The sequence below is a fragment of the Penaeus vannamei genome, chromosome 1 (genome assembly GCF_042767895.1).
Source record: "Penaeus vannamei isolate JL-2024 chromosome 1, ASM4276789v1, whole genome shotgun sequence".
In the NCBI taxonomy this organism is placed as follows: domain Eukaryota; kingdom Metazoa; phylum Arthropoda; class Malacostraca; order Decapoda; family Penaeidae; genus Penaeus; species Penaeus vannamei.
Genome location: NC_091549.1, coordinates 13,861,265 through 13,874,739, shown reverse-complemented (window position 1 = coordinate 13,874,739; position 13,475 = coordinate 13,861,265). Strand labels below are relative to the sequence as shown.

The following is a 13,475-nucleotide window of genomic DNA, read 5'->3' as shown; positions in this document are numbered from 1 at the left end:
TATATATATATATATATATATATATATATATATATATATATATATATATATATATATATATATATATATATATATATATATATATATATTTTTTTTTTTTTTTTATATAACATATATAATATACATATATACATATATACATATATGTATATATATATAGATATACATATATAGATATACATATATAAACATACATATATATAAATATACATATGTAAATATATATATATATATATATACATATATACATATATACATATATACATATATATACATACATATATATATATATATATATATATATATATATATATATATATATATATATATATATATATATATATATATATATATATATATATATATATATATATATATATATATATATATATATATATATATATATATATATATATATATATATATATATATATATATATATATATATATATATATATATATATATACATACAGACACACACACACACACACACACACACACACACACACATATATATATATATATATATATATATATATATATATATATATATATATATATATATATATACACACACACATATATATACATAAATATGTGTGTATGTGTTTGTGTGTGTGTACGTGAGTGAATATGTGTGTATGTTTGTGTTTGTTTTGTGTGCGTGTGTGTTTGTACAGGGGCGTGTGCGAGAGTATGCCTAAGAAAAGCTTAAAAGAAAATGCTCATGTCTGTGTTTGCGAATATGTCATTCTGGTTCAGAGTTTGTGGTCATCATTACTTTCGTACTTTTAATGTTTTGGAAAGCAATATCCCAGTATTAATTTCCGAAACGCACCTGGTACACGCATAAAATAAATTCATAGCCAATAAAGTTATGCAAAAATTTTCTCACAGAAGAAAAAAATTAGCTGCTTACCGGGTATAATTAAATTAACTAGAATTAACGTCATATAAATACCTCTCTTCTTTTTTTTTTTTTTTTGCAATGATCGCATTTGCAGTTTTACATATGTAAATATGCACATACACACATACACACACACACACACACACACACACACACACACACACACAGACATAGAGAGAGAGAGAGAGAGAGAGAGAGAGAGAGAGAGAGAGAGAGAGAGAGATAGAGAGACAGACAGACATACAGACAGAGACAGACAGATAGAGAGAAAGACTGGGTCAGAGACCGAAACAAACAACAGACATGCAGACAGACAGTCAGCGAGAAAGAGAAGCAGACAGACAGGCAACGAGGGAGAGAAATAAAATGACGTTGCTTTTTTTCATTAGCCGACGAAATCCACGAATGCCTCGGGGAGTATAAAGTCAGAAACCCTGTCGTCAAGCGCAGTCGGAAACATGATCAAAGACCCTCTCTGCCGTTGCTATACAATGATACTGAATACCAAACAGTTGGTTCATCAACATACAAACTAGAGTTTAAACCTTTTGACGAGATATCGACCATTCCATTTATAGCTAACTCTTCGGAACAAGGAAATGTAGTCTTCCCGTAGAGAAGACATGGCTACCGGTGGAATCAAGGCTGGAGATTTTTATCCAATCCGTATTATAAAGTCGACGAAATAGAAGAGTGATTCTAGTTTGTCAATATTATAATGAACTGTTATTTTTTTCTAATGAAGCACTTAGCGCATACTTCCGCTATATCAGTAAGGATCCAAGCGCCAAAATGTTGCCTGCTAAGGATAATAATAACTGATGCAATCGTTAAAAAAGTCCTGGGTCATGATCCGAATCACTATTAAAATTAAATGGCATCTAATTTGGGCTCAGACACGCATCTAGTAAACAACATAAAAATCTGTTCTTAACGTTTTGAGTTATCGTGCTCACCAACAAACAAATAAATTAAACCAACACTTCCAATAATGTAACTTCCTTGGCAGAGGTAAATATAATAATAATGAAAATAGCTATAGTAATAAAAATAATAAAGATGATAATGATAATGATAACAATATCAGTGATAATAATAATAACAATAACAATGATAATAATAATGATAAAGATAATGATAATGCTGAACTATATCTTAGCAAAACCTTTCTTGCCAACAGTCTGTGGGCGGGCGAGCAACTTGGTTGGGCTCTGAGAACCTAGGGTGTCGAGGAAATACTCCCTTTAATCCTTCTCATTTGGGAACCACCGGTTATTGTCTGTTGTCAATAAGCGTATGTGTTCATGTCACAGGGGCTCTAGATATCCCTACTGTCATAGCAAAGACGGATGAGTAGTTTAGCTACCAACGGCATCCTTTGAGCTGGACTCTGAATTGTAGCGATAGTTGTGTGCCCAACATTCCTGAATTTAGCCACCTCCCTATTGCAGGAAAGCACATCCCTGCAGTTCTGGTTTTCTTTACTTTTTCACATTTTCTTTTTTACTTTCTCTTTTCTTATTACAATCATGAATGTCCATTTAGCCATGGCCCCCAGTCCCCAGCAGGCCTTCAGTGGACAGGGGGGGTGCTAAGAATGTTTTTTCTTGCTTTCCTTTTCATAATTGAGTTCTTTCTCTAATTTATGTTTTGTTATTTTTATGTGGAATTGTTGTTTTGTTGTCTGGTGATGTTGAGCTGAATCCTGGTCCTTGCCGTCCAAACTATTGTAATTTACTTTTTAGTAATGTTCGTGGACTTCGTCGGAAACTGAATTAACTTGCAGTTATCTCGACTAAATTTGACATTATTGTGTTGAAACACTGGTTTCAAACATGAGGCACATATCAAAGCTGTTTTAACCCAATTCTAATAAACCGTTGTTGCTACGTAGGAATTCTCTGCCTCGAGCCTAAGGTTTGTGTTTATATTTCAGTGCTAGTCGTTGGTTTTAATGCTAGTCGTTTTACAAAGTATGAATGTGGTTGTCACGAATACATGGTTGCGAGAGTGTGCAGTCGTTTTGATAATTTCCACTTTTTTTGTCTTCATAGATGTCCCAACTCCAATGACAGCATTTATGATTATTTGCTGACTTCGTACATTTCTATTAAAGAGAATAATACTAAATCATTCTTTATATCCATGGATGATTTTAATGTTCACCGCCTAGACTGGCTGAATTCTGTGTCCCCAACTGACCGACATGGCATTTCTGCCTTAGATTTTGCAGATGTAGCTGGGTGTGAGTAGTTAGTTCGTGGGTCAACTCACAGGAGTTGTAATCTTTTGGATCTTGTGATGTGACTGATGTGAGTGGGGTAGTTGATGTAGACTCCATCGCGCCAATAGGTTCTTCCGACCACTGTAGTCTAGCGTGTAAGATCCAGCTGGACTTTCCTATACCAGATTTTACTCTAACCGGACAAGTCTTCATAAAATCTAGAAATAATTGGGTTGGTATCTACCATGATTTTGATAGCATTGTTTGTCGAAATGTTTATAATGCTCCTTGTCCTGTTAAAGCTCTGAAGTTGTTATAATAATTACCCCTATTTTTATTGATGCTGTCGTTGCAACAGTGAAAAATATGAGCTTAATAATGATGATGATGATGATAACAATAATAGGATTGATAATAATGATAATAATACTAATAATAGCAATAGCAATAATAATGGAAATAATAGAAGTAGTAATGATAATACTGATAATAACAATGAACATAATAACAACAATGATGATGATATTAACAATAATGATAGTAATTATAGTTATGATAATGGTTATAATGATTATAATGTCAATGATTATGGTGATAATGATAATATCAATGACAATATTTATAGTGATGACACTAATAGCGATAATTATATGTATAAAAGTGGTTATAAGGATAATGATGACAATAAAAATCATGATAATGATAATATCAGAAATGTTAATAATGGGAAATGATGATAACAGCAATAATACTGATAATAATAATGATAAGAAAAATAACAATAATAGGAGAAATGATGATAAAAATGCTGATGATGGCAATACTACTACTACTACTACTACTACTACTACTACTACTAGTAATAATAATTATAATGATAATAACAAAAAAAATAATAATGATAATGATAATACTAACAGTAATAATAATAATGATGACGATAATGCTGATGGTAATAATAATAATAATAATAATAATAATAACAATAATAATAATAATAGTAATAATCATAATAATAGTAATAATATCCAATATAATAATGATAACATCAATGATAAAATAACAGTAATAGTTATAATAATAAAATAATGATATTGAATAATAATGTTAACAATAATAGCCACAATAATAATGATCATAATTAATAACAATAAGATTGATGATTATGATGATGAGGAAAACATGAGAGATAATACTGATAATGATAATAGTGACAATAAAAACTATTCCCATCATCATTATTTTCATTATTACTGTTGTTGTTGTTGTTTACTGTTAACATAATTGCTACCATTACTATTATCATAATTATTACTATTGTCTTCATTATCATTATCATCATCATCACCATCATCAACTAAAGTTACTACTAGTATTATTGCCATTACTATCATTATTATTATTACTACTACTATTGTTATTTTTATTATTTCTATTGTTACTATTACCATTATTATCATTACTTACTAATGCCATTATCATTATCACTTTTACTTTCATCATAATTATTATATTGTAATTATCATTACTATTATTATTATCATTATTTTTATTATTATCATTATTGCGATTGTTATTTTTGTTACCATTATCAATCTCATTATTGTTATTGTTATCATTGTTATTCCTATTATCATTGTTATTCATATTGTTATTATTATCATCATTCTTATCATTAACATTATCTTTATCATTATCATAATTATTACATTTATTTTCATCACTATTATTGTTGTTATTATTATTATCATTATTACTACGACTATCATCATTATTATTACGATTATCATCATCATTATTACTATTATTATTATTATTATCATTATCATCATTATCATTGTTATTATTATCATTATAATTATTATCATTATAATTATCATTATCTTCGTTCTTCTCATTATTATTATCACTATTATTATTTCAATGTTATCATTGTTATCACAATTATTACTATTATCATTATTATTGCTATTATTACTACCATTATTACCATTATCATTATGATTTCCATCATCATTGCCATTTTCAATAACATCACCATCACTGCAGCACAAAGAATAAGTAATAATGAAAACGATTACTCTGATCATAATAGTGATTATGGTGATAGTAAAATACTATGAACAGTGCCGAATGCAATAACGAACGGAAGTGATAAAGATAATAAAGAGGAGGAGGATAGTTTAATCCCTCTTTCTTAGTCTCTCGCTTCCTCACTCGCTCTCCTTTTTCGTCGTCACTGTACGTATTTTTCTTTTCAAATTCTCACGACATTTCTTTGCAACAGTTTTACAGACACGAAGACTGTCCGTTGTGTTTCAGTTTCATGTATCTTTTTCCGCGAGCCGATTTCCTTAGTTCATATATATATATATATATATATATATATATATATATATATATATATATATATATATATATATATATATATATATATATGTATATATATATATATGTATATATATATATATATATATATATATATATATATATATATATATATATATATATATATATATATATATATATATATATATATATATATATATATATATATATATATATGTATGTATGTATGTGTACATGTATATATAAACATATATAAATATATATATATATATATATATATATATATATATATATATATGTGCGTGTGTTTGTATATAGATAAATTTACACACAATTTCATGTTTAAGTGAGGAAGTGTGCGTGTATATGTGTATGTGTATGTGTGTGTGTGTGTGTGTGTGTGTGTGTGTGTGTGTGTGTGTGTGTGTGTGTGTGTGTGTGTGTGTGTGTGTTGGTGTGTGCGTGGGTGGGTGTTTGTGCATGCAGACAGACAAACAGGTAAATAGAAACGCTTGTATATACATACTGAAGGGCAATTAGTGAAACTCGTTTTATGGCAAATGTTTTAATACTGTCAAATATTATACAATGCAGAGAGATATATATCAACAATACAATGCTAATGTTAATACATAACGTATAAATCATGTTATCTTATAGCATTTCACTTGTTTCTTGTATAAAACGATGGCCATGACAAGCGAATGATATAATCATTCAAATCTTAAAAAAAAACTATTAAATGCAAGAGATAAGATATATGGCAAAAGGAATATCATTGTAATTACAAACTAATTTCTCGATCTAGAAAACGAAGATCTAGACCTCGATCGAAATGTACTTCTAGTGTTAGTTCTTGTGATCTGGTCATTGGATCCAATCCCCGTATTGACTTGAGCCAGAGCTGAGAGAGCCTCTAGTTCCAGATCGGTTAAAGGTTCACTGGATTCCTTCGTCGAACCTCTGGATATATTCGAGGTGGAGGAAAATCTTGAAGATCCATTACTCTGGGAGAACGAAGAGGAACGTGCAACATTTTCATTGCCTGTATTTGTTCCCGATACAGTTGAAACGCTTGACTTGATGCTCGTCCCGACAACCCGGAGGTTCAAGCCTGAGGGAATGTCTGTGATCTGGGAGGGTTCTGAACTCCCTGCAGATTCTATTTTAGAAGAGCTTGCCGACTGTGTGTTGAATGAGGATGAGGATGAAGAGAATGAATTTGATGATCTTTCCTGAGAGCTGGCGTTTTCATCTTCAGCCTGTTGGCCCCTATCAGAAACGGGGGTAACTCTTGTGATAACCCGTCTGCGGGAATTGCCTGAATTCCTGAATCTCGTACTACCTCTTCTTCTGTTGTTCAAAGATGTGGAAAGTGTTGTGGAGTCGTTGGAATCCTCAGAGGCAGAACTGTCTCTTTCCTGATTTTCGACCCTCTTACGGACAACAACTCTTCTGTTGTTTGTTGTGAGTCTTCGAAGGGGAGCAGTAGTCGTTGAGAGGGGCTGAGGAGTCGTTGTGGTTGTAATGGTATTGGATAGCCTGGAATTACCTCGGCTGCGACTCTCAAAAGATCTGGAGGAGCTACGGACACTTGATTGTTGGTTAGTAGATGCTTTGTCTTGACCATTTTTATTTGTATTTGGAATAAACTTTACAGATAGTAGCTTAGCATTGCCGGCGCCTGGATTAAAATTACGTAATGCTGCTAGAGCCCTTTGCCTTTTAGCGTCACTTTCTGAATCCAGAGTAGCCTCTTGTGGGCTTGGTGCTGATGTTGTTGTGACGGCTTCCTGACTAGTAGATGGTGCTGCCGGTCCACGACGACGTGAGGTAAATCTTGTTGAACCACGTGATCCACTGTCATTACTAGTTGTTTTGGTTGTTTCCGCTTTTTTATTTGGGATAAACCTTACCGACAACAACTGTGAATTCCCAAGCCCAGGGTTAAATTTATTAAGAGCTTCTAATGCCCGAATGCGTTTCTTTTCTTCCTCTGTTTGGCTGTCAGAAGTTGATGTTGATTCTTGATTGGAAACAGAGCTTGCACGGGATGATCCCCGTGACCTTGATCCTTGCCTTACTGATGACCTTGATCCTTGCCTTCCTGATAGCCTGCTAGATCCGGAGGAAACTCTAGCACTCTGACTCCTTGTCTGGGCATTGGAGACAGATGAAGCTCTAAGCGTTTCCCTGCTGTTAGAAGACTGATTATTTTCAAAAGCAGTGTCTGTTGTTTCCTGTTGAGCACTTACACTTGCTTGGTTATTTGTTTTAGTTCTTCGTGATCCTGGTCTGCCATTAATGATAATCTTCTTTTTGATCACTGTTCTTCCATTCACTTGTGAATTTTGTGAATTTTGGCTTCCTTCAGAAACTTCAAACACTCGAAGGCCATCAAAAGACTCTTCACTGTTTTCTTGAACCCTGGCCTCTGATTCTGTAGCAGTTTGAGAATTAGTAGCTAAATTATTCCTACTGGTTAAACGTTGACGGCTTGAGGTTCTTCTGAATGAGTTATTTATCAGAGGTGCTGTTGTTGTTATTCTTGGGCCACTCAAAGGAGAAGTTCTGGTATTAAAGGTTGGTGTTGTTGGTTTTGATACCTGAGAATTTGTTATGGAAGCCTCAGTAGAAGTAACCTGCTTCACAACAGGTGCTGGTGTGACTTGGTTCCTTATTGAGGGCCTAGTGTTGCGGGCAGAGTTTAAAGAATTACTTGAAAAGAAGTTACCGCGGGAACCAAAGGCTCTTGCCTGGTTCCTACGAGAATTAGTGGATACAGTCTGTACTGGGGCCTCTGTACTCTCAGTTTCATAATCCTCAAAAATTGATTCAGTTGCCAGTTCATATTCTGTACTGACTTCATAGTCATAGTTCTCAGTAGTAGTTACCAAATCAATCTCACTAATTTCATCACCTTGAGAAGAGGCTTGGTTTTTCTCTATATCAACAGCAACAGTGTTTGGAATTCGGCTGTTTTGTACTTGAGTTGATCCATGCACTGTAAATGAATTTGAAGATAGCTGATTCCTTGATGATCCAGAATTCCGGGTGTTTGTTACTAAACTTGATGTACCTTGGGAAAGTGATGATCCACGAAATCTCTGGCCAGTTGCTAGTGCATCCACAACAGTATGTGGGGTTGTAGAGCTCTGCAAGTTAGCAGAACTTGTTGAAACACTAGACCTGATGGAGCCATTTGAAATCTGGGTGCTTGATTGTGATCTTGTATTACTTGCTAAGTTTGAAGATATCCTAGAACTCTGAGGGTTTGTTCTAACAGCTCCCTGTGCACCAGACACAGATACTCCACTGGATCCTACTGTTCCCCTAGAAGTCTGAGTGCCAAAGGATGAGGAACTTACTGATGAGTCCTTTACAGATTCTACCTTGCTTACTTCATTGTTTACAGAAATCCTGTTCCCTGATGAAGAACTGTGGCGTCCACTTGATGTACGAAACCTGCGATTTCCCCTTGGAATAGAAGCAGCTGAGCTTTGCCTGACAGAAGTTTGAGTATTTCCAGTGTTCCACAAGGATCCCTGCAAGAGGTAGGTGCTAGGTTGGAACTTCTTCTTTCCTCTGTTCCTAGTAACATGTGAAGATGATCTGGATCCTTGACTGTTTGAAACAGTGGATGATGACTGAGTACCTCGTACACCAGACAACTCGGATCCTCTTGCTCCCGATGCAGAGAAGGATGCTGTTCCACTTGAAGATGCTGTCCCTTGAGCACCTGAAGAAGCTGACCCACGGACACCTGAAGAAGCCGACCCACGGACACCTGAAGAAGCCGACCCACGGACACCTGAAGAAGCTGACCCACGGACACCTGAAGAAGCTGATCCACGGACACCTGAAGAAGCTGACCCACGGACACCTGATGAAGCTGACCCACGGACACCTGAAGAAGCTGACCCACGGACACCTGAAGAAGCTGACCCACGGACACCTGAAGAAGCTGACCCACGGACACCTGAAGAAGCTGACCCACGGACACCTGAAGAAGCTGACCCACGAACACTCGATGCTGACTCTTGACGACTTGATGAAGCAGATCCATGAACTGCTGAGGAGCTCGACTCATGGACATCAGAGTTGGTTGACCCATGGCCTCTTACCAATACTGACCCCTGTGATCCTGCAACTGACCCCTGGATGCCTGTAGATACTGACCCTTGAACTGTGGCAACTGAGCCATGTACTTCAGAAGCTATAGAGCCCCTAGTTCCTGAAGATGTTGATCCATGCACTCCTGACTCAGCTCCAGACCCTTGTGATTCAGATTGGTGTTGAGCAGTTGAGCTTGTCAATCCTTGACTTTCTGTGGAACTTCTGAGCTTTGAGGAAGACTTTTCTCCTTCATTGCTTACTAATAGAGTTGTTACCCGTGATCCTGCATTCTTATTTATTGACTGAGAAGCAACACCTATATTAGGTGAGCCCCTTGATCCAAATGTGGTAGTTGATACTGCTGCATTACTAGAACCTTGAACCCCTTGATTACTTTGAGAATTTGCCTCTGACCCTTGTGTATTTGACACAAGTATGCCATTAACACGTGATGTTCCCTGGGTATTGGTTGCTTGCAAGTTGACTGTAGATGAACCGGTGGATACCCCGCTAGATCCTTGTGTATTAGATACAGATACTCCACTAACTCCTGCTGTTCCCCTAGATAGTTGGGCATTAGAAGCAGAAACTCCATTTCCTTGTGCATCAGATGCAGATGCAGTTCCTCTGGAACCCTGAGTGTTCAATATGGAGGCTCCACTGAATGTAGAGGTTCCTCTAGATCCTTGTATGTTAGTTGTTCCTGTAATTCCTACTGTTCCCCTGGATGCCTGAGTGCTAACAAAAGATGCTCCCCTTATTCCTGAGGAACCAGTAGATCCTAGTGAGCCAGATGTAGAGGCTCCACTAAACCCTGCAGTTCCCCTGGATCCTTGTACATTAGATGCTGTAGTTCTGATAGCTCCCTGTGCATTAGACACAGAAGCTCCTCTGGATCCCGCACTCAGGTTTGATGAACTGGTAGATCCTGATGTGCCAGAGACAGATGCTCCACTAAATCCTGTAGTTCCTCTAGTTCCTTGGGTGTTGGATGTGAATGCTCCATTGAAGCCAGCAGTTCCTCTAGATCCTTGGAAGCTGGTGGATGCCCCTGTAGATCCTTGTGCATTTGATACAGTTCTAATAGATCCCTGTGTACTAGACAAAGATGCTCCACTGGCTCCCGTTGTTCCCCTAGATGCTTGAGTGTTAGATGTAGATCCTCTACTTATCCCTGAAAAACTGTTAGATCCCAGAGTGCTAGATGCAGATGCTCCGTTTGATCCTGCAGTTACACTAGAACCTTGGGTGTTAGATATGGATACCCTGTTAAAGCTTCCTGTTTTTTGGGATCCTTGGAAGCTGTTTGCAGCTGTTCCAGATGTTCCCCTTGTTCCTTGTACATTTGAGGCAGTTATTTTAACAGCTCCCTGTGCATCAGACACAGAGGCTCCACTGGAACCCACTGTTCCCCTAGAAGCCTGAGCGTTTGAGGATAAACTGGTAGATCCCAGTGTGCCAGATGCTGATGCCCCACTAAATCCTGCAGTTCCTCTAGATCCTTGCACATTAGATTCTGATACTCCATTTAATCCTACTGCCCCTGAAGATCCTTGGGCATTGGCTACTGAAGTCCTGCTAGATTCCTGTTTGGTTGATACGAATGCTCCACTGGCTCCTGCTGTTCCCCTAGATGCCTGTGTGCCGGAAACAGATACTCCACCCACTTGTGATCCTTGAATGTTAGATATAGATGCACCACTGAATTCTGCTGTTCCTCGGGACCCTTGGATATTGGTTGTGGTTGTTCCAGTGGATGTTTCCCGAGATCCTTGTACATTGGATACAGTAGTTCTAACAGCTCCCTGTGCATTAGACACAGATGCTCCAGTGGATCCTCCTGTTCCCCCTGATGCCTGGGTGTTAGATGCAGATACTCCACTAAATCCTGATGAGCTGGTAGATCCTAGTGTGCTAGATGTTGATCCACTAACAAATCCTGTTCCTCTAGATCCTTGGGTATTAGAACCAGATACTCCATTGAATCCTACTGTTCCTCTTGATCCTTGGGTATTAGAACCAGATACTCCATTGAATCCTACTGTTCCTCTAGATCCTTGGGTATTAGATCCAGATACTCCATTGAATCCTACTGTTCCTCTAGATCCTTGGGTATTAGATCCAGATACTCCATTGAATCCTACTGTTCCTCTAGATCCTTGGAAGCTGGTTGTGGATGTTCCTGAAGATCCTTGGGCACTGGTTACCGAAGTTCCTGCAGATCCCTGTGCAGCTGATACAAATGCTCCACTGGCTCCTGCTGTTCCCCTAGAAGCTTGTGTGCCAGAAACAGATGCTCCATTGAATCCTGCTGTTCCTTGAGATCCTCGGATATTGGTTGCAGTTCCAGAAGATGCTCCTCGAGATCCTTGTAGATTGGATACAGTAGTTCTAATGGCTCCCTGAGCACTTGATACAGATGTTGCACCAAATCCTGTTCCTCTTGATGCTTGGGTGTTAGAAGCAATTACTCTACTAGATCCTGATGAACTGGTAGATCCCAGAGTGCCAGCAGATGCTCCACTAAATGTTGAAGTTCCCCTAGATCCTTGTGCAGTTGATGTTGATACACCACTAAATCTCACTGTTCCCCTAGGTCCTTGAGAGTTAGTTACTCTAGATCCTTGAGTGTTAGATACAGTTCTAACAGATCCCTGTGTGCCAGACACAGGTGTACCACTGAACCCTGTATTTACCCTAGACCCCTGGTTACCAGATACACTCGAAGATATAGTTCCTGCACTAGAGCCTTGCACATTAGAAGCCCCTTGGAGGCTGGAGGATGAGCTAAAACCAGCTGCATTATTTCTTTGACTGTTTACAGTTAAGGATGACCCACGTAATCCTGAACCTGTAGATCCCTTGGTGAAAGCTAAACCAAATGCAGAATTTGCAAAGTTTCCTGATGCCAATGAAGGGGTTTCAGTAGTAATGTATTCATCTTCAGTTTCATAATCCTCAGTTGAGATGTCAATATCATCCAAATTTTGGTCAGCATGAGCAACATCTGAACCACTGTTGGCTACGGTTTCTCCATCAACCCTGACAATTCCAGATGAGAACCCTGGGATTGTGAGGGAAGTTGAAAGTCCAGCACTACCTTGCTCTGTCCTCACTCGAGTAGTTTGTCTTTGTGTATTGGTAAGACTGGCTGAATTTGTATTTTGTGTCCCCTTTACTGTTAATGGCCTGAAGTTTGGAGATACATTTTGGGTGTTGCTTGATACAGGACTGGACCCCTGATTATTAGAAGTCACAGAAGTAGAAGCAAAATTGCCTGAAGTAGATGTATGTCTATTGTTAATGTTGGAGTGAGAAAATGATGCTGTATTTGACTGTTGTGCTCCTGCATGGCCCTGTGTAGCAGAGTCTGTATCCTTTATCGATGATTCCTGATCTTTTTCCAATTTCTGGATAAGTGCATTTTGGCGATTTATAGATACAGTAGAAAATACTTGTGATCCTGGTGGTATAATAGGTTCAGTGAGGTCAGAGTTGACTGATAAGTGAGTGAAATCTCTCGAGTTGCTGGACTGCCCTGTGTTTTCCTTGTGCTCCACATGTGAACTACCAGTGTTTGAAGAAACTGTAGCCTGACTTTGAGCATTACCGGATAACCTAGTATTAAATGAAGATTGTCCACCAGTCAGCCTACTTTGACTGGATGACCTAGAAAAGCCAGAGGAGCTTGTAGAGTGAGAAGCAGGTACGACTGAAGCCCCAATATTCAGATTTGAGTTAATATGCACTGGTGTAACAGAGTCTTCCACAAGCAGGGCATTGTCAGATGATTGGTGGTTGGAGGACGACGTAAAACTGCTGTCCTCTGTAGATGAAGTGCTTTGCGAATCAGATGAAGAGGAAGACGAGCTAAA

The 13,475-nt window shown here is 37.4% G+C and overlaps 1 protein-coding gene across 3 annotated transcripts in view; it reads right to left on the bottom strand.

Moving 5' to 3' along the window:
• Positions 1-6,033: 6,033 nt before the first annotated feature.
• Positions 6,034-13,475, bottom strand: part of LOC113804982 (pneumococcal serine-rich repeat protein) — a 125,852-nt gene continuing 118,410 nt past the window's right edge. For all 3 annotated transcript variants that reach the window (XM_070116875.1, XM_070116827.1, XM_070116940.1), the window contains one exon: positions 6,034-13,475. This exon is cut by the window's right edge and continues 175 nt beyond it. In XM_070116875.1, the coding sequence (XP_069972976.1) occupies positions 6,276-13,475 (7,200 nt within the window). In that variant the 3' untranslated portion in view covers positions 6,034-6,275.